General features: G+C 31.1%; 3 protein-coding genes across 3 annotated transcripts in view; 1 reads left to right on the top strand and 2 right to left on the bottom strand.

Moving 5' to 3' along the window:
• Positions 1-950: 950 nt before the first annotated feature.
• LOC131847047 (protein NipSnap) lies at positions 951-6045 on the bottom strand. The gene is made up of 6 exons (XM_059196492.1): positions 5831-6045; positions 5565-5747; positions 4124-4292; positions 3153-3286; positions 1960-2093; positions 951-1557 (listed from the first exon to the last, which is right to left on the bottom strand). Exons 1-6 carry the CDS (start codon positions 5884-5886, stop codon positions 1409-1411), a joined length of 825 nt encoding a protein of 274 aa, XP_059052475.1. The 5' UTR covers positions 5887-6045; the 3' UTR covers positions 951-1408.
• A 522-nt stretch (positions 6046-6567) lies between these two features.
• The window catches only part of LOC131847084 (rabankyrin-5), a 58220-nt gene continuing 41114 nt past the window's right edge, over positions 6568-23673 (top strand). The window contains exons 1-5 of the mRNA XM_059196545.1: positions 6568-6694; positions 6825-7130; positions 7860-8040; positions 8821-8921; positions 9591-9727. Of these exons, the coding sequence (XP_059052528.1) occupies positions 6691-6694; positions 6825-7130; positions 7860-8040; positions 8821-8921; positions 9591-9727 (729 nt within the window). The 5' untranslated portion in view covers positions 6568-6690. The remainder of the gene's footprint in view (positions 6695-6824; positions 7131-7859; positions 8041-8820; positions 8922-9590; positions 9728-23673) is intronic.
• Positions 14050-21315, bottom strand: LOC131847074 (uncharacterized). The gene is made up of 3 exons (XM_059196534.1): positions 21109-21315; positions 18813-18992; positions 14050-15026 (listed from the first exon to the last, which is right to left on the bottom strand). The coding sequence occupies exons 1-3, from the start codon at positions 21152-21154 to the stop codon at positions 14764-14766; spliced, it is 489 nt and encodes a 162-aa protein (XP_059052517.1). The 5' UTR covers positions 21155-21315; the 3' UTR covers positions 14050-14763.

Below are 23673 nucleotides of genomic sequence, written 5' to 3'. Positions count from 1 at the left end.
TAAGATCAGGGAATTCATCTTATTACTATATATTATTCCTTATATTCTTCTTTAAAGTGAATAATGAATTGAAATAATTGTTTATAATTACTATTACACCATATTTTTATTCAAATTAAAGATTATAAGTTTCTTTGAATCTTTGAAATAAAGTATGTACGTTTCCTAATATTAATAACCTACCTGTATCCGCCATTTTATTCGGACTTTATATAATAATTACTCTAAATATATGAATATAAGTTACATTTTAATATTTAGAATATTTTTTATTATTATTGCTATACCAAGATTAAACAGTTATTTTTAATAATTTCGCAAAAGTGAACACTGTTATATTAAGATAAGGAACTATAAAATTGAAACATGTATTTAATCATTGTACACTGTTTTCATGAATACCAGTATTTTGTTATTAATATTTACTCAAATTTAAGAAGGAACTATTATAATCATATGCTGGATTTTATGAATTTGACCAGGATTAGCCGAGATTAAACATAACCTACGTCCTTTATAGCAATTGCTATGTATATTCCAAATTTCATATTGAATGGTTAAACCATTATATATATATATATATATATATATATATATATATATATATATCATAACAAATAAATAAACTATTATTTGTTTATATAATATTAAGTTGCGACTATTTAACGGACTATATAATTAGTGCCATTGTATTGGAAAATAATTTATATTTTCCAGTACTATTATTCATATTTTATATGCATAGGATTAAGCACGTCATTTATATATATTTTTCTAATATGTATTATTTATATATAAATATCCTGTTAATAACTTCATATAATATTATTGATCTCATACAACGTTGTACTACAGGTATATGTAGTAAAAGAAAATAACATTCAACATAACATTACTATAATTTACCTTGTTATGTATGTAAATATAATTTGTATGTTCATCTCAAAGATGTTATTTGTTATAATAATTATTGAATAATACGGCACTTAGTTCTCTCTTCGTTAATAATATTTTTATTTGTGTGACAGACAACAACATAACTTAAATCATATTTTCATTTTATTTTTAACTCAATAGCTAATATATACAATGACCAATACGATAATGCAGGGAGCGTATGAAGCTAACAAAAGTGATTATTGTTTTAAGTAAAACCCGAGTTCTAAATACGGCGCTTTTGGTGTTGCTGTGTTAAATTAAAGCAGAATGCATTAAAGATACGACCGCCTTTCCTATTTCAAACTATATATATTCTATGTCTTTGATATTCTATTATACATATTAAAAAAACAAACGTGTAAAACTTAATATGCTGATGGACGCCTTTGAAATAAAAATGGCAATATACATTACGCATCCATATACAAACTCGATTCAAACACTGATATCGTACCAATTTTCTGTGCGCCTACTGGGTGGGTGAAAACTCTGTAGGCTCGAGGATACGGCAGTGCATCTCCCTGATGAGTGGCACGGTGTAAGCGACACATTCATCCCAGCCTGGATTGCGCCATGTGCTTTCACGGGTCTCTCGCCGAGCCTGCAAGTTCTTGTAACCTGTCATATAGAAATATTGTTCTTTTTTCAATATAGTTTTGTTAAATAATTTTAAGGTTACATAGAAGACGGCGTTATACAGATGTAAACTAAAAGTCCCTATAATATTTACTTTGTTACCTTTTGACAACTAAATGGTTAAATTCAACAAAGACACACAAACACGATAGTGGGAATATTATAATTATTTAGTCTGAAAATAAGTAAAACGAACTAAAAGAAGCATGGCATTTTAGTCCTCAGGAATGGCAACGCATGAATGGTCGCAAGGGTCACATAGTAGTGCTGATTGTTGTGTGTGTGCCGTCAGCTTGTTTACCATTCCAATTATATAAATATATCATCGGCGCTATACTACAACGCGCATAAATGTTTTTACTGTAAATAAATATTAAAACTTACACCAAATATGGTGCACGTTATAAAGCCGGCCTATTTGTGAGAAGTATCCAGCGAACGCCTCGTTCTGAGACCGCCGGTAAGAAAGTCCTCGAGCCCAGTTATTTCCCCACTCGATCATAGTACCCGGTTTCAAGCTGGAACATAATACAAGAAATCGTTCTTGCTTACATAAATCAAATAAGTCACCAGATTTAATTTAATGCGTTACCTTTCACGATCTTAATGAAATTTCATGTGAAACCAATATATCGTGAGGCTATTTTTATATGAAAAAAAAACAGACGAAGCCGCGTAACAGTTAGTATTATAAACTCAAAAGTTTTGTTTGTTTGTTACCTATTTATGACTATACAGATAAACTTATCTTAATATATGTCGCCAAGTCCTGTGAGGAATGATTTAAAAAATTACGATGTCAAAGGAAAAACAAGTTTCTAAAATAAACTTAATCAGATAAAAAATAACCATGAAAATTATAGCGTATCCCTTAACACCCTGGATATTATCACTCTAGGAACGCAATAAAAACCGTCTATGTTAAGATGAGATGTCATGTCTATATGTCTATAGGTTTAGGTCGGATTGGGATATGGATTGAGTGAGAGCATGTCTACGTTATTCCACTAAATACTGAATGGGATCGGCATCTAAAGCATCTAAGCCAGGGATATTGCGCACTGCATTTACCCTGGCATTGTGAGACCCAACCCAGACCGCCGCAACGTTAATCATAAACCTGACCGTTGAACTGACCGCTTATCTTTTGAACCGAAACCCATAGATAATTAATATAGATATATTACAATTTCATACATCCTGTTTTTTAATACATTAAAATATTATTATTATGTCCAACTGGCTAATTTAACTGTTCTGAATTTATTTATATGTTTTATCTTGATTCATTACTTTACATAAGATAGGTATCAGTTTTATATCTAATCCACAGTATGATAAAATTGTTGTTTATATAAAAACAATTTTTAATTAAATCTTTGATGTAAATTTGCTCTATATTTCTTATAATCTTATATTGGTTTATAAATAGGAGATTAGTGGTTCTGATGGTTTTTAATAACCACCAAAGTTGCGATCATCTGTTGATAAAGTAATAGATATAGGAAATTCAGAACAGTTTATAGATCAGACTTAATCAATAAATATCCTCCATGGTGTGAATTATTGTTTAATACCTGTATGATCGTATCTCGTAAATGTTATGGGGTGAGCGAGGTTCACCATTTGGCCAGAAACTGAATGCAAGTAAGTACTGTAAGTGCCGAGATCGTACAAAATTGCCGCGCTCCTTTTCAAGCGCTGAATAATCCTGAAAAGAAGTTTTTAGGGTATTTTTGAAATAATCCTATTCTAGTATTATGATACAATGATAAAAAATATTTTAGAGTTCGTAGTTAAAAGGCAAAAACGGAATGTATCAAATAATAGCATCAACCTCGGTTTGATAAGTTGGTTTGACCACATGACCAATGGTCGACAGTTCGTTTTCTTCACTATACATTGTACTACAAACATTTATATTCATGAGTATGATCATTTGTGTTGGTCTGGTTGTATAAAAAAAAAGTATTTCAATCTGTTGTTTAGTACCCAGAAGACATGCTCTGCTTAGATTGGGACTAGATGCCTTTGTGTGAATTGGCTTGGGTTAATTTATTGTTATTATTTTCTACATACGATATAAAAATTTACGATGTTTAAATTGTACAGTTTGCAACAAATAATTTGTACGATCAACAAAACTTTAAAGAACACTGCAAAGAAATGTATGTAAAATTGTACAGTGTCCATATCTAAATATTTTGAGTGCATTTTGATTTTACACTTTATGTAGAGATAATTTAGCAACCCAAGATAATATATTGAAAAAATTATGATAAGAGTATATCTAAAGAAGTTATATAAAATAACAGCACCAAAATAAGATTAAATAAATAAAAAACAAAGCAAACAATAGTTTGCTTTAGACTTGGCTCAGATTATTAGGTTCCTTCTTGAGGTACTATCCTGGCAATCTCGTTCGACACAGTTCTTTAAATACTTAAAAAATATAGGCATGCTAATGGATGTAATTCCGAATTAAAATTAAATAAATAAATAATGAAACAATGTATTTGAGTGTTCACTAAATAAAATTGTGACTTACTGGGTTATTTTTGAATAGAATCTTGGCCTTATCTATTTTCTCGAATCCACCTACATAACGCCATAAATGCAAGGCCTGATCCATATCTCCCACTGACACTGTCCATGATCCCACTAGTTCGCAACCCAACTCAGATTTTTGTGAGTGAACAAATTCCACTGAGTCTTTACTGTAAATTTGATATTTTAAAGTATTGCTAATAAAAAGTATATGAAACCTTTTTCCTTTGTACATTGGATAACAAAAAATATTTGTTCAACCATCTTAATGTGATTGTACTCATATATAAAACATGTTTCAGAAATTTTAATAGTAATGCTAGCAATATCTTAATAATATTATAAATGTGAAAGTTTGTTAGTATGGATGTTGCTCTTTCATGCAAAAACTACTGAACAGATTTTGATGAAACATTACAGTAATATAGCTTATGCATCAAAATAACACTATATATTTTACATTGAAATCTGTATATTTAAATTTAATGGTGGTAAACCCGCAGGAACAGCTAGTACAGTACTCTAGTCTCTACCCTAACCTTGGTGGATTAGCTGCTTTACATATTGCCTTACTACCAGAATTGTAGGTTCTATTCTGGTGCTATATAAATATTTGTATTTATAAGTATAATTATTTGTATTAGCTTGGGGAGTGTTTTTAATAAATATCTTATTTATTTTAGGAACATTGAAGGTGTATTTTCACATATTACTAATCATATTGCAAATATTGTATTCCAATTAATAATGTTCACCAATATTGTTCTGAATTTAAGTCTTTTTCTATTAGTTCTTTAGTTATTAGTGAATTATTATAATTAGATCTAACTCTGTGATAGTACTGTCTCTGAAAACATTATTACATTTTTTGTTGAAATCTAATTTTATATTTTGATCCTTCCCTGGTGTCTCCCAAGAGACACCATTAGTGAAAATTTAATAATTCATAACTATTCCACCATCAATCACAAAGCAATTAAACTGGCAGCACTGATGTAGCATGAGGGGTGGAGAGTTTACATTTGTTTTTAATTAAAATGAATTGCATTGAAAAATATTTCTATTAATAAAAAATAAATAGAGAGGATGGCAAACATACAACAATGAAGACACTGTCTGATGCAATTTTACTTTAAAACTACCAGACAGTGTTTTAGCATATCAAAATTAATTTGAAATTAGTAAATTTTGTTTTAATATAAAAAAAAAAATGTTGTTTTATTTATGTTTATAAATACATATAAATATTGTTATGATACCACTGGTAATACATATAAATATTACCAGTTGTATGATATACATAATATGGTGAATATTTAGAGAAATACTGCCATTGTATATAAAGACTGTTGCATAATAGTCATTAGAATCCCTATATAAATTTTATAAATGAAAATTTGGTCAGTGGGGTATCTTTAAATTTTCCACATATAAATACTTACTAATTCTTCAAATATTTATCTACAGAATCAGGCCGTATATTGTGCGTGTGTAGTGCATATATTATCTCCTTGTCGCTAAGCATACGGCTGTGAGATTCTTTCGTCGGTTCTATCCTCCGCACCAGCAATTTTGAAAACCATCCATCGTCGGCATTTAATCGAACGTTTGTTGTACTGATCAACCTACAAAAAAAACAAAGTACTTTGCTCGACACGTTCCAAATTTAAAACATTCGTAGATATCAATAACATTATTTTGACAATACCTTGCATATTTCGGTACATGAACAGAAAAACTAATTGCTCTATTTATACAATTCATATTTAGTACACAAAGTGAATAATATAATGTTCGATCACTTCACAGTCTTACACTGTGTTTTTACTTGAACAAATTGTTGGCTGATAATAAGTTGTTTTGTTATCAATCACTACAAAATCAGTTGAAGGTTATCTCAAAGAGGTAGTATATCTATATAATGTCGCCAGTTCACCATCATGGCTTACCCCAAATATTGTTCTCTTCATGAATAGAAGTCTGTGTAATTACTGACAGCATACCCTGTATAATTGACCATTAAAATATATTAATGCTTAAGTTAAAGTTTTAGCCAAAGTATTTACACGTTATGGAAATAATATTAACGTAACAAAAAACATCGCTTTCTTCATTCTTATAGTATACACCCAAGTTTAGAGGTATTTTCCGCAATTTGGCTTCACTGTTTCTGTATCTGTGGTTATTACAATTCATAAACAAAAGCAATGTCCTTCTTCTTCTTCTTCTTCTTTTAGTTTAAATGGCTTCCACCAAATGAGGTCGGTGATTTTGCCAACGTCGTGGTTTGTGAGACACAGTGATGTGGTTTACGGTTTTCTTGACTGTGTTCGTAGAAAGGACTGTTTCAGTTGGCTGAGAAAGCAATATCCTTATTAAATGACTTTGACTTTGCTGACAACTAGACTGATTTAATTATGTTTTGCTGTCATTCAGTGTTAAGACATATAATTCATATAATCGTATTGTAGAAACAGTTTGTTGAAATGAAAAGATCTTGTTTTTTTAAAGATAAAACCTAAATTGAACTTTCAGTCGTTTTGTTAATTTTTGGTTAAGACCTTCATAATGGGTGAGTAAGACAAATGTAATGTACATTGTAAATCCACTGTAATTCGCTCATAGGCTTCTGTATAGTGGGCGGTTGTCCATGTCGATTGTTAAATTGTGATTATTATGACTAATTTACCTCTTTTCTGTAGCGTCGAGTGAGGTGACAAAACTTCAACAGCACTTGTCGCTGCTGAAGGAAGAATACAGCAAACTGCAAAGTCACTGTGCTGAAGTAGAGCGAAAGTACACGCTGGCGGCAGCTTCTGCCGGAGACCTCAGTGAGACCAGTTTTGTAGCTCGGCTTCTGATGACGGTTGCAACACTTTATGGCAGAGATACGTATTCAGATATTATTATCAAGTTGCAGAGTAAGTCTATGCCTGGACACAAGTTTGTTTTGAATGCTCGCTCTGATGATTGGAATGAAGAAGACTTGAGAAACCTTGAAGAATTAGGTAAGTTGCCCAATGGAATATACATATTTTAAGCCCTAACATATCAGTGTCAAATAGCATATTTGAATATTACAATAACGGATCATTTATGAAGAATTACTTTCTTCAACTGTAGCTGTTCATGGAAAGTGTGGGAGGGAAGGAAACTGCTTGTAATACCTAGTGATCCTATTGCTAACAATGTTGTGTATGTATGTATTGTGTCACATTGATCTCATCAAACCTTATTTGTGAATCCATCAAAATGGGCTAATTGATTTGTCTTCATGCTCATTCTATCGTCAACTGGTACACAGCATAGGCAGGTATACCATACCACAATCATTCATAAAAACATATTTTCTTTAAAACCTTAAATGCTGAAATATTAGTTATCAACTGCATCATTTTAGAGCAACTTGTGTGTTGGACTCTTTTAGCCTTAGCCTCTTATGAGCTCTTGCACCCAATGTAACTACTAATCAAGGATAACTTATGGACTGACAAAGAATGCAGTTCTGAAGTAATATCCTTAAACATATTGCACAGAGAAATAAATTTCTGTTTTATAAAATTGGTATATCAATAACTTGTAGAATAGAAGTAAATAGTAAATAAATAAACTATTTAATGAATCAGCTTAAACTTGCAGAGTAATTTGAAGTAGAAAGAAATAAAGTATAAACTAAATCAATCTATAATCTGTAAATATTAATTATATTACTTGAATAATAAATGGTTTTATTACAGATTGGTCAAACCTACCTGATGATATTGGCGCTGCACTTTTAAAATGGCTATACACAGATGTGGTAGACCTAACACGTGGAGATGCATTTGCACTTCAACTTATGAAGTCTGCAGCTGGTTTCAAGCTACATGGCCTAGTTGGCAAATGTGAACAGGCTCTAATAGCTTCTGTGGGTGTAAGGTGAGCATATTAATTGATAATTGTAAGTTATGGAATAACTAGAGTGTGTTTAAGTTATGGTTAGGTTAGAAGAATATTCATGTTTATTAATTGTTTGCATTTGTGTTCTAATATATTATATATATATATATATATATATATATATATATATATATTAAAATTCTATATGTTTCTTACCCAATATAATAAACATTTATACTTAAATTACTCTGTACAGTTTAATCTGAAATGTAGTAAATTAAGTTAGTATATTCTTAAAAGCATATATTCTGCCTAGTATAATACAGCAACAAATTCAATGTAATTGTACTGTAATTAGTGAAGCATAAATGTAATTTACAAATCATAATAGATATTCATTTGTAGCCATGGTTCAGTGCACACTTGTTATGTTTTTAAATAGATAATTTATAGGCAATGAAATAATAATAGCTGAAAGAACCATGGAGAGAGGAGAGTTTTTTGTGACAATCATAAAGATAATACAAGTTGTAAAATCTCTTGCCAAATGGGGATTTATTATGGAATAATATTTATAGATCATAGCTAGAAAGTGCTCAGTGGTCTAGTACTTTAAAATTATATTAGGTACATCCTAATATAATTTCCTCCTTCACTTCTCATCCTATCCCATAAAGTAATCAGGTATATTATAGAGCATCTTAGCTGATGAAAGGGACTGTTGATTCTTATTATGCTCATGCTGTGGGATTGGAATAAGATTAGTGAAATAGTAACTAAATAAAATTATGTAATTATTTTACTTTTTCTTTTTTTTAGATCATGTGTTAAGTTTTATTCAGCTGCTGATGAGATAGGTGCATCTGCTCTCAAAGAACATTGCTCTGGACTGATATCGGCACATTGGGATGATCTTACAGGCAAGTTTCAAATGTTTAATACCAAAATATGCAAATATTATGAGTATGCATGCTGTTAATCCTATCAAGAAGATTATAATTAAAAGATCTTACTATTACAAAAAAGTAATTAGGGCCTAAAAAGCAGACATGCGACTAGTCAAATAATACTACCTATCATTACTCCAGGAATAGATAGCAAACATTAGTTTAGCCTAGGCTTAATGGTAAAGTTGATAACCATAGTGACGATAGATTACATAAAAGTTTGTGTTATTATGAGTCCTAAAAAATTACTAAAAAGGTATGTACCCTCACTTTTCAGTTGTACGTTAATATATGACGACAAATTCCAATGTTAAATAATAAATAAAATGCAATTAGGAAGTTTTTGAAGTAAATTTGTTTGGATGCCACAATGGTATGTAATAGATTGACTTAAATCAATCCTAATTACTAGGACTGTCTCATTTCTAAAATAGGGCAATTATTATAGAGCTATACATACATATATATATATATATATATATATATATATATATATATATATATATATATATATTTTAAAATAAATAACGGCTCCTGCTACTCTCTGATAATGTATTTTTCAATACAAACGAATTGGTCGCATATTATTTATTTTATCCATTACAATCATAGAATTAAATATTAGTTTTATTTTATTCTTAGGTGAAGACTTCGCCCATATGTCATCAGCGCTACTTTACCGCATGTTGAAGAGTAAGACTACACAGCCGTTACATGGAGCGGTGCGGCTCATGCGCGAAGATGTCGTATTTCTTTGCCTCGTGGAGAATCATGCGAACGTGAGTACATAGCACTAAGAGCAATCTATACATATAAATTAAATTGGAGTGTCTGTTTGTAATATTGAAATAACCGTTTTTTTACTACATGCATATGAATTAGTAGTAATTACTACAAAATATCATTTCTTACAATTTTTGTCTGTCTGTTTGTTCCGGCTAATCTCTGAAATGGCTGGACTAGTCTTGACAGGACTTTATTTGACTCATTAATTATAGTTAATGAGTACTGAGATAAATGATCTGTGTGGACCTCTGTCTTACCTATTTTAGCTGCCAAGCAACTTGCTCTGATTAGATTGAAAGGTGATATGCGGTAGTAAAATTACAGGATACAGTGGCGTGACGTCTTAGTCCTCTGAAACGATAACCCATAAGTGGTGCCACAGGTGTTACAAGATGGTATCCGCAGTAGTGTTCACGTTTATGAGCGTCGCGGCGTTTTATTTTAATGGTAATTACAAAAAAAGTGAAGTTCTTGGACTTCTTAATTAGCTTTTTGACATTGTGAACATTTCGTTTCCATTCGTTAGAAAAATATGACACCCTCTTTCAACCAATCGGAAACGAGATGCCTAAAGTATCGAAGTTTTAAATATGTCTTTCCAAAATATAGTACAAAACATAGTTACAATCTCTATTTTTACACATTCTTTTCTCTGTATTCTCTCTCATTTTTCACTTAATACTGTTAGAACTACATGGAACGTAAAGACATTGCTGACTACAGGGAAACTAGATGAAATACTTCATGAAATGAATAGATTAAAAATAGACATTTTAGGGTTAGATGGGAAGGCTACTGGAAGGAGAATTATAGAATAATATATACAGGAAGATGCAAATGGAACAGCTATAATACTAAATAAAAAATGGGGTAGACTGGTAGAAAATACGATACATTATAGTGACAGAGAATTAAAATAGAATAATATATACAAGGTGTAAATATCCAGATGAAGAAATAGAAGAGATGTATAATCACATTGATGAAATACTAGATACAGTATAAAAAAGATAATTTAAATAAAAACGCAGTGGTCGGGGAAGGAGAAGTCGAAAATGTGGTAGGAGTAAAAATGGTAGAGGAGATAAACTAATACAATTCTGTAAAGAAAATGACATGTTCATTGGAAACACCTTTTTTAAACACCATAAATGACGTCTATATACGTGGAAAATGCCAGGAGACATTGGAAGATACCAAATTTATTTATAATAATAAGAAATAGTCATCGTAATCAAATAACATCATGCAAAACACTTCCAGGGGCTGACCTTAATACTGACCACAACCTTTTAACTAGCACACATAATTTTCTAGTAAAAAAAATCAAAAGAATAAATAGACGTAAGCAAATAGATCTCACTAAACTTAAGTTAGAAAGCAATAATAGGGTGCAATATAGTAATAAGTTAAAAGATAAAATAGAAACCCACAAGGGTATATTAAATAATAAGAATATAGATATAGAGGATAGGTGGAATACAGTAAAATATATTATTAAAACATCGGCGGAGGAGAGCATAGAATAAAAAATAATACCAAGAAAGAAATGGCTTACTACTGAAATAATAGACCTTATGTTAGAAAGAAGAAAACTAAGAAACAAAAGAGATGAAAATAGTATAATGGAATATAAAAGAATTACTAACAGAATTACTCTAAAATGTAGAGAAAGTAAAGAGAAGGACATAGAAAAGACTTGTAATAAAATTGATGACCATATGAAAAAAGGAAAAATGAGTAGAGCATATAATATGATTAGGGAAATACACAAGAAGCCTAAAATAAAAAGTACTGCAATATTAGACGAAAATAGCAGAATATTATTTAACAATAAAGACATAATAAATAGGTGGAAAAGATACATAGAAAATCTTTACTATGGTCAAGGCTTAAGTGATAAGGATATAGAAGATGAAAACATAATAGATAAAGACAATCTTGGGCCTCCAATATTAAGAGAAGAATTTGACAAAGCAGTAATTAGTATTCAAAGTGGAAAAGCAGTTGGTAACGATGATATTTATATAGAAATGATTAAATACATAGATAATAGTATAATAAAGGATAAAATATATGAAATAATTTGTGAAATATACGAAACAGGTAGTATACCGAATGATTTTTCATTAAGTAAGACAGTAACACTCCCAAAGAAGGCAAATACATTAAAATGTGAAGAATATAGAACATTAAGTTTACTGTCATATAACCAAAATACTCTTAAAAATAATCCAGAACAGAATAAGACCACACACAGAGAGATTCATAGGACCAGATCAATACGGTTTTAGAGTAAATAAAGGAACGCGTGAAGCAATATTAGCACTACGTTTAATAATGGACAGAAGAATGGAACTCTGTAGGGAGACTTGTATTGCATTCGTAGACTTAGAGAAAGCCTTTGATAAAGTAAATTGGAGAAAAATGATGCAAATTTTAAAAGACGTAGGTATAGATTACAGAGATAGGAGAATAATTTACCAACTTTATAAAAACCAAGAAACTACAATAGAGATAGGAAATGTAACGGAAAGAGCTAAAATTAAACAGGGAGTACGATAGGGATGTCCACTTTCACCTCTTATTTTCAATATCTTTATAGAAGCTGCAGTAAAAGAAATAATAGAATTACACCAGGGAGGTATTCAAATAAACGGACAAAGGATACATTTTATAAGATTTGCTGACGACATAGCTGCCCTAGCTGAAGACTACACACAGCTTCATACACTTTTGGACATAATGAATAAAATTTTTAAAACATATGGACTTAATATTAATACCAAGAAAACTAAAATAATGACAGTAGCAAAACATAAACCCCATAACAGAAATACTACAAGAATAAAAAATATACAATTTGAAAATGTAGATACATTTAAATATTTAGGTAGTTTGATTACCAGTGACTCCAGATGTACTAAGGACATTAATATCAGAATAGCTATAGCGAAAACAGCATTTAATGATAAAAAACATCTTTTGAGAGCTAATATATCAAAGTCCTCTCGGAAACAACTTATCAAGACCTACATCTGGAGTATAGCCTTGTATGCCTGTGAGACGTGGACTGACACAATATAATATATAGAATATGTGAAAATATGGAGCATCTTAAAATAACGAATTTGATATGTAATTGTATACACCGTTGTTACCCAATATACGGTTTCAATGAGTCTGATAGGATAAGGAACCAAGAAAACTGTCTGGCAATTTAGGAAACTCAGTTTAATAGTTCTCTCAATAATATATATAAAGTTCAGCTTTATTAAAATGACGTAAGTTTATTTATAAAATAGTATAGTTTAGGGGGGTCCGGCGGGGGGTTGGAACCATACTAAGTGTCTGGCAATGAGCAGCGCAAGTTATAATAATGCTACGAACAATATATGAAAATATGGAGTTTCTTAAAATAACGAATTTAATATGAAATTTTTTACACCTTTGTTACCTATTACCTGCCAATGGAATCACGATCCAGGTTTCATGTTTGGGGATCGTTCTTACTTGTGTTGGGGACACACATACAAGAACTTTCACGTTTACTAATATGACGTATGTCTGGCCGTCGTGGGCTCTTGTTCTATTTCTTTATCGGTATCTAGCTAAATAGCTAGATTATTTTATTCCTTGAGACCTTATTGAAATTCATCATAGTTTCACATTCTTAACTTGTATATAATCTATGTACATATATAGTGTAAACATATATCTTAATTTTACTATTCTTATATTGTATTTAAAATATTTTTAGATAAATATTACGATATTTCTATTTATCCTTTTGGGTCGCCGAGAACAGATTACAGAACTAGGCGGAATGAATACATAGTTTTGTATTTATTTAATCGAGGAAAAAATAAAATTAATGTACGAGTATAAATAATAACACTGATACTAAAGGTCTAAACTTTAATATATTGTACAAATTGGCATAAATTATTATTATTATCTATTAGGAATGGTATCTTTTCTTTTTAGTTTTCCATTTAAATATAGATCACAAACTGATTTCACGTTTTGAACGCATAATAGATACGTGTAGAATAATATGCATAATCGACTATGGTTTAAACATTTTAGGCGTAGGTAAGACCATCACCTTGTTTAGCAGCTTGTTTATAAGATTTATTAATATTTATTTGTCTTCTATAGCAGAAATAGTTATATTAGTGTCTTTGCCTTAGTCGACTCTTCATTGGTACAAATAAATGTCATACTTGCTATCACACATTATGACATTTATTTGTACCAATTGTATTATTTTTCCGTTACTACATACAGGTGCGACGAGGAGGAAGTATATGTGGAAAAAATAATAATATAGAGGAAAGTTCTGATATTTATGACTAGTTAGACGTGCAACAATTTCCTTATTTTATATGTAGTAGTTCTTCCTTTATTTCAAACCTATTATAATAGGTATGTTACTTTATCATGTCTACACAAAAGTACTAAGGACTCTATATTTCCACTTTTTTATATAAACTTATGTATTGGGTAAATTCTAATGAATACTATCTTTGAGTTATGAATTATTATCTCCATCCCTTACATAGTATCTGTCACAGATAAAGAAGTAAGTACTCTGTCTTACTTATTTGTTCTATGTTATTAATAATGAAAAATATAATGACTAGCAACAATACTTACGACTATAAGCACCGTAATGAAGCATACTTTTTTAGTTCTTTGGACAGACGTACTTTCTAATGATTCAGTTATGTCCATCATATTATTAATAGACAATATTCTTATCGTACATTGCATGTAGATATAGTATGTATGTAATACCTACTACTTCAATGAGATTATACCGTCTTAATGCGCCTTTTAAAATATTAATTTTGAGCAAACTTCCATCTTATAATCGTGTGTTATTAATATGCATATGTACTTTATTATATCTCCACGTATGTATGTATACCAGATACACAGTTTGCCCAGTTAATCCGTACCGTCGCAGTGCACAGATTTCATACACTTTAAGTCCTAAACTATATTTCCTTATAACTTTTTGCGTCTACTTATATTTAAAAATCATTATACTGCTTAGTGTCATAAGTAACGAGTTAATAGAAATCTTTGTAGAAGTATTACAAAAATCACCGCGGCAGTAACAATGCAGGGAGTTTGTGAGTCGATCAAATTCCGTGGTGACATCCTCTTCACATGTCTCCTTATAAACTTCATATATGTTGTTTACTAAAGTCCATTTTCCGTTAATTTTCTTTTGATCACCGCTCATTGTTTGAGATGCGCAGCCCCGTTGATATGTCGTTATTACTGTAAATAATAAATGTATAGCCATTAGGGGTAGTGAATCATCCAATAAAAATTCGCATGGTGTTATGTTTTAATTAATGAAAATATATTGCTAGCTGTGACGTAAATAGACGAGGGTAGCGACCGACCACACCTACTACACTTGTCCGGCTTGACCTATTTATTGTCGATTGTTATTTTCGATACCTGTTCATAGGTGGAGTGGTTAATATTTGTTATTTATCTCAAACCAGCTGCTGTCGTCGTGATGAGTGATACCATATTTCACCCCTAACCGATTTTTTTTAATGAAAGACAACTTATGTCGTCTATATCTTCCAGTCTGCTCAATTTCAAGACCTGTTCATCCGTTTTGTCGTGACGAGGTAACAAACAAGCAGGCAGATACAGTTTCGCTTTTATAGTATTATAATATGGATTATAGATTTACCATTACTTCGACTTCATGTAGTATAAATTTGTATATCCTAGCAACTACATCAAACAATCTTCATACAAACAGCATATATGGGATTTGTAGATGAACTCTGTATCGGAATCGACTTAACCAATTGCAATGAAGTTTATTTGCAATAAGAAAGAATCGCGACATCGTTATGTTGTATCAACTTATATTTATTTTAATTACTTATTATGTACTTATTAATGTAATTAATTTTAGGTAACTGAAAGATTATATATTATATAAAAAGTATATGTATAATTGTATTTATATAATATAGATTATTATAATATAAGTTTTTAGTTATAATTTATTGTGAATTAAGATTTATTGCAAATTTAGGAATTCAGTGTCAATGAAAAGTTAGTAAATTATTGTCAATCATTCTATTGTTATTTTGGTAATAGGTAACAGTTTCATTGTCATTTTAAAGCTATATTAAACAAAATTTGCTTTTTAATTACCATATGTATTCCGTATAACAGCAAAAATACAACGTATTGTGTAGTGACGAATTTTTCACATCATACCTACAGCTACGTTCTGCCATCGCATAAGTTTGCAATGAACAAGGAATATTTGACATACTCTGGAACGGGCGGTGCGGTTTCAGAGGAATTTCCTCCCATGCTGTACTCAGATTGTGAAATGAACTTATTGGCGAAATTTTCTCTAGAGATTGCATTATTTTTTGTCAAACAGGATATATTAATGTTGCTTAACGGTCGCCAACATGCATGTTACGCCACTGGTAATTGAGGCGTGTCTAGGCTATGGTAATCAGATGGCCCTTATTGTTGTTGCTACCGTTGTGGTATAAAAAAATCCGAAACAATAAACTTTTTATGGTAAATCTTGTTTAAAATATAAAAGCAAAAGATTACTGATTAATTAATCCCGAAATGTCAATGAACAACTTGAATTACTATTAATTTACTAACCAAATGATAGGGTTTCTAGATTTTCCACAATAATAGAATAACATGGCTTTTGTCCGGGATAAGCTGCCGTATATAAAAGTATTCATTTGTCTCCAACATTGTAATAACGAAACAGCGAACTCATTTTTATGACTAGTGTTTATTATCGCGGCATTTACTATTAGCTAAACATAATTTATTATCGTTAACTACTCTCCCGTTTAACTCTCCAACCACGTGTGCTTCTTTGAACGTCGGAATATGCATAAATAATTAGCAATATTAGTATCAGAGGCGTTGATAATAAATGCGTCATGTGTTGATTCGACAAGTGCATCCGCTTGCACGATATAAAATTCCAGTGATTTGTATTCGTAATTTATTTACGTGTAGGTATGTTGTTACTCATAACAGCTATACAGCGAGCGATTTCATTTCCAATGCAATTTATAATAAAAGTGGTGGTCCAGTTCATGTCTGTGACTACATTTTGATCAATTTATAGCATCAAAGATAATCATAGTATCTAGTTTTATAAAAAATGTATGCATTAAGTATATAGGTGACATTAGCGACCTCGTGCGACTTCAATTTACCAATTGGCCTAGTTTCCTTACAAGTAGTAGTTAAGTGTCCTTTAGTATATGGGCATAAAGTTGCACGGCGCCGCGGCTGTCGCCTCTTGGTCGCTATAAAATTACGGTAACTGTCCTTATAAACATATATTATTCTTAAAATAGAGAGTTACGTAAATACAACAATTTTGTAATATTTTACAAATAACAATACTATGCAACTGAATTTTAATTAAATAATAAACGCGGATTTTGATTAAAAATAAAATTATGCTACACTATCGGTATCGCTCGGTTCTGTTCATGTGAATTATTACCTATGATTATGAATTTTTATACTTGATAGAATGTTTAAAATCGTTCAAGTTTATTTTTATTTTATCCATTACAAACAAATAAACATGTGAAATATTACTCTTTATAATATTACTGTTGATAGCAGAGTGCTTTAACCCTATAAAATTATTTACCTACAGTTCTATATTACAATATTATCGTATCCGGTGTGCCAAATTTAATGTAATACTTTAAGGCCACGAAAAAACAACTCCATCGCATTGTTATGGAGATAACTCAGAAATTACTGGTGCTTCGTTAAATTTATGCCAATACACTAGCTCTCTAACAAAAATAAATTGAAAAAATTCGATTTCAGTATAGAAAAATGTTAGTTGACACTTAAAAAAATTGGAAATGTTCACCTTCAGTTTTTTTGTAGTCGGTTAAAAATCCATGCGAATATATTCCATTCCATAAATTCATTGAATTCGAAACTCTATTTATAATCATATGTCTTTTGTGGTCGTTTGGTGCACTGGCAGTGCATTTGACCGGACGTTTAGCATGCCGATGACCTTTTTGATAACTGATATTTTTAATGTTTTTGTCATTGACATGTATAATCTCATTTCATGACTATCTACTTTTATCTTCTTTTCATAACTATTAGATCTATTTGAAGGAATAGTCTAATCTACTATATTTTTACTCCGACATCGATGAAATAATTATTCTTTGAAATTTTTAAAGTGCACTTCGCAGCAGTGCAGTTCTCTAAGTATTTCTTTTGTTTTGATTTGTTCATGTTTTGAGCAACCAGACTCGCACTTTTATAGTTAGTTACTACGTCTAGTTTTATTTTTTAATATGCTATTATATCTGAGTCTTCTCATCTTAATCTAGACCACATCGATTAATTTTTATTAATCAATATTGGCCATTTTGTTTATTAGTTCTAAGTAATATTATTATTTTCGCGTATTTCTGTTGCTAAGCAATTACTTTAAGCTGTGTTCTTAAAAATGAAGTGAGTTATGGCAGTGACATTGCAGCATTCGGAGACCTAACCACATAGTCTTTAGGAATAGCAAACAAGAGAGGTACCACTCGCGTAGGCTGAATGCGAACCTTCATACCGTTTCTCCTACTCCGTCCCTACCTTCAGGGAACGGTTAGCCTTCACACGCTACATAAATCCTCCCGATGGTTTTGCATGCTCACTGCACTCGCTCCCAATTTAATCCGGTGAAGCTGTAAAGGCCATGTATGGCCAGCAGCATTAGAATAGTTCGACTGATTAGAAAAGGGACGGTAATGTGAAAAAGGAACTATAATTACATAATAATGATGATATTTCTACGTAATTTAAGTCTGACTGAAACCTAATCAATTAAAAAATAAAATAAATACATCACATTCGTGATACATATACCATAATTATAAGATATACAGTCGAATAGAAAATCTTAACCTTTGAATGCAGGCAAAACATTGTCATATTTTAACATGTAGTTCCATCTTCATTGATGGATTCTAGATTTTTTATACTACCTTGGTTATTGTAACTTACAATTATTCCCTAGGTCAATTGTGATTTTCTTCTTAAAACACATAGTGGAGGAGTTGCACTGTTGTATATATTTGTTGCTGCTGTCAAAGAATTCGCAGTTGTTCACGCTGCTGCTACTGGTGTGTGGAGTAAACCGCGATTCACATTGGAAACACCATACTGTTGCCGATACCACAGAATCTGAAATATTTCTAATCCTATTAATAATCCTTCTTGCTAAGTAAATGAATTTATAGGTAAGGTTTGTCGTGGTAGAATGACACCATGGTTCCAAGATTTTACTTCAATCAAACTACTTTGTGTGGTTTTTAGTGATTAATATAATCGTATGGGGATATGTGTGAATATTACTCATTTTGATTTTGGTGATTACACATTGTATATAATTATACTAGTATAAAGCTGACAACACACATTAACATTAGTTTTATAAGTTTATTCTGTTTGATATATAGTAGAAGGTCAATTAATATATTGACTTATTGTATTATTTCACTTACCTACCTAATTAATTTACATAATATAGTAAATAAAAAAAAAAAGGTAGGTATAATCCACGGCTATGCCCGCGTAATATAATTAAACGCAAATTGGCCAAATCACTTTGCCTAATATGATCACTAACAAACGGGATCATCAGGTATATAAAGAGAGAGAGAGAGAAGTGAGATTGTATTAAATTATTATAGAAACGTGGGAAGTCAAATGAATATATAGCCCGGTATGGACTAACATATATCACATACAAAATATGTAAATGTTTCGGTAAATTATATTATTAGAACACAGAGACATGTGGCGACGTATTTATTGCCTTATTACTAAATAGCTGATCCGCGCAACTTCGTCTGTGTCGCATTTAACTTACAAATAAATTTCTATTGGAAAACTTTTTTTAAATAATTTCAGTAGATTCGGAGATTACCCTTCCTACAACCTATCAAATATTACCTCTATAATAATAATTTATAATATTAGTTTAGTTATTATTTAATAATCAAATTGATATCAAATATCAATAATATAGATTCTCGATAAATTATATTATTAATTAATGTCAATTGTATTCTCATCGCTACATCGGATGTATATCCCTTTGTTTTACTTTAAAGGAAAGCACAGGTCGTAAAACCTTAGAAGCCCTTAATGTATGTCATACAGGGAATGTATACTACTGAGCATTCGATCATTGGTAACACACGTAGACATCGATCCGTCTAAATCTTAAAACAAGGTACGTCGTCATGTTACGTGTGTATGATAATTTCGTATGCAGGATATTATCCGGATTTGTGGCTATGCGCTACGTACTGATTATACATGTCATAGTAACATTTCATAGCTACAATTTAATAAAACATATATAGCAATGACACTGGTTCTCACAAATTGCACAATGAATTTAATATAACCTACCTAATTGTGTAAAATGTAGAATAGATGTATATTCGCCGTAAGTTCGTTACGTAGTAGACCGGGATAATTGAATTAATTAAACCAATATTAAATGTTCTGCTATTGCTCTAGTTAAATTTAATAAATGCCTGTTGATGAAAATATGAAAAGATTTATAATTAGTGTGCCAGCGATATGTGCTAGAGATGTAGGATTTTCTTCTAGTAATAGCACGGAACATTTGATTGTAGTGTCTAGAAGTAAATTTCTATTAAATACTGTGATTATAAATTAATTAATAAACTAATTAAACTATAAGGACAAAACTAGGACATTTTAAACTGTGAGATACTGTTTTATAGAACATAAAACAGTATCTCAGGGAAATGAATAGGTAATTTTTTTAATAGTTTTTATAGGGTTGACTGGCTGTATCGGTTTATATTGTACCGCATAATTTATAATATTATGTTCATACGTGATATGTAAAACGTAAATCATTATATATACATCAAAAAATTTTACTGTTAGTAGGCCTATAATGTGTTGCTACATAAATTGAAGGAATAATAATATCGTGATAGCAGTGGAGATAACGATTTGTAGAAAATATCAAGTCCACTTGATAACTTAATCAATGTTTCGCCTTCATTCCGCCTACAATTCAATGATAAAAATTCAAACCATATGTTCTAAGTAGCTATGAACCCACATACTTAAATGTTAATGTGCTCAATAGCTACTTATACTTTTAAATTAAATTGTATAGCTAAATAAAACTCGTGTGTTTATGGTAACCACTTACGTCTTCACAGAAAACACTTCATCCCTATCTATGTACCATAAATCCAGATAAAAATAGTTATTTTTACAACATTTACAATAAAAACAGTACACTTACATTTCCAATACAAAATAAAACTCAACAAGAATAATCTTATATCCATTATTATAAATAAAACTCCACTTTTAAAACTGTTTCAGAGGTCGCCTATTATTATTAGAAATTTAAACATCAATTCACCGGAGAATTTCATAAATGACTCTTAAAGAATAACATTTTCGAGTAACTAACTATTCACACGAACGTGTATACACCTCCATGCGTTTAAGAAGACTGAAAACGACTCGAAGCGGCAGGCAGTATTGCCACTTCCTTCTTATTTTTCCCTAATTCTGCTCAAATTAATTTTTTTTTAAAAACTTACGTGAATACTTATAGAAGTATAAGTATTCATGTAAGTTTTTAAAAAAATCGTCTCAATAATAGTGCAATAGGTAGACTGCCATAAAATTTTATTAATGTGTTAATTATGTTTTTGTTTCATGCAATAGAGCGAATTTGCGAGTCTTGGTCTTCTGTTCTTGTTTTTTTATTACTTCAATCCTTCTGTCTGTTATGTTTATGATTTTTAATTATAGAAATTTGTGAGCATCCTACATTTACGTACAAAAACATCTCTCACATCCTCCAACTTTAATTTTGTATCGTGGGTACTCCCCATGTACCCCGTTAAATATTTGTTTCCCCTCATCGTAAAAAGGTAATCTCAGTTTGAGGGGATTCCTCCCAATCTGGCATCACCAACGTCGTGATTCACAGGAAGGAAACACAGTGGCAAAACGGTACATGTCCAAATATCGAATAAGTGAGACTATAATTCGAATAGTAGCGATGAATCATGTAATCGATTCTGGCGCCGGCGCGAAACTTTCCAACTCGTCATTTTTTATGGGTGTCCGCTTTGAACATATGCGATAAGTTTAGTTTGGTTATATATTGGGTCATTTTCTCGAGCTTTTCAATTTCTCGGGTCTCGAGAATCTCGAGGTCAATTTCTCGGGTTTCTCGGGTTTTTTACATTTATGTACGTTTTCTCATATTATTTGGTTCCAATAACTCAAAAAATTCAGTCTGTCAAATAAAAGTATCAAATTAAACTTTTATTGATTTTTTAATATTACATATGAATATATATTTTTTTTTAAATAAATAAATAACATTAGCATCCTTACATATGAAATTGGCGTTTTGTCGTACATCTCAAATATCTCATCTTTCTTTATACAGCTATTCACTTTGGGTCACTCACAGCATACAAAATGAAAAAACTTAAAATATCGCGTTATTTACGAGTACGAGTTCCGTTGTGGCACCAGTGCTACACGGTGATAAACGGCTCGAAGTATTAATGATGTGTATGGCAGTGGTCTCGCAAAAGAAAACACGTGCATTTTTGGTTCCAACGTTTTCGTTCTGGAAATTTCGACCTGCAAAGCAATCTCCGTGGGCGACCGGAAACCAAGTTAAATTGAAGGCTTGTGGAAGCGGATTCATCGCAAACCCGTCATCTGCAGGCAGCCTAACAAAACTGTTTAATCCTTTAGCAAATTGGGAAGGTGAAAAAGCTTGAAAAGTGGGTCCCTCAAGAATTCAATGGAGTAAATCGACAAACGCGCGTAGCTTGCTGCGTTACATTAATCAACCAGCATAATAATGAAGGGATTTTAAATCAAATCATTTCCTGTGATGGAAAGTGGATCTTGTACGATAATCGGAAACGCTTGCAATGGCTAAGGCGAACCAACCAAATCCTGCCCCAAGCGAAATATGGCTCAAAAAATGTTACTTGTGAACGTTTGGTGGACTATTTCCGTGTTGTTCACTTCGGCTTTCTTTAAATCTGGCCAGACGATTACGGCAAATGTGTATTGTCAGCAATTGAGAAACCATAATGGAAAAGCTAGCTGCTAAACAACCGAGGCTGGTCAATCGCCAAGAACGCTTGACCACATAGTGCACAACAGACAGTTACCAAATTAGAAGAGCTTCAATTAGAATATCTAAGACAACCACCGTACTTCCCGGGCCTTGCTCCAACAGATTACCATTTTTTTTTCGAAATTTGGATAACTTCTTGCAAGGGAAAGAATTACACTGCGATGGGACAGTCCCAAGTGCAAAAACAAAAGGCAAAAGTGCATAAATAGAAATGGTACATACTTTGATTAAATAAATATATGTTATATATTATTTACTTTGATATATTTTGAAAAAAAAAATACTTTCTTTCAACTCAAAACGTTTAAATTTTTTAGGACATTTTCAGCCTTATATTTATAATGATAGCACTATTTTTGGCTGCTTATTTAGATAAAAAAAAAAACAATGTAAACAAAAATAGTTTCTACAAAATAAAAAAATAACATGAAAGAAAACAAAAACGTTAATATCTTTAATTATTGCGCCGCCACGCAACAAAACAAAGGGCAATTTAATTTCTATTTAGGTACATGATTTCTCGAGTTCTCGACTTTTCTCGAGCTTGATTTCCCGGGAACAAAATCCATGATTAATTCTCGAACCGAGAATTCCCGGGAATGAACCCTAGTCATATATATCACAAGTATATATTAATTGGTTAAATATGACATACACTGTTTGCTGTTAATAGTATCTACTGTA

This window comes from Achroia grisella, unplaced genomic scaffold (assembly GCF_030625045.1).
Source record: "Achroia grisella isolate CSIRO2021 unplaced genomic scaffold, CSIRO_AGI_Agris_v1 utg109, whole genome shotgun sequence".
In the NCBI taxonomy this organism is placed as follows: Eukaryota; Metazoa; Arthropoda; class Insecta; order Lepidoptera; family Pyralidae; genus Achroia; species Achroia grisella.
This window is presented reverse-complemented; position numbering and strand designations above follow the sequence as displayed.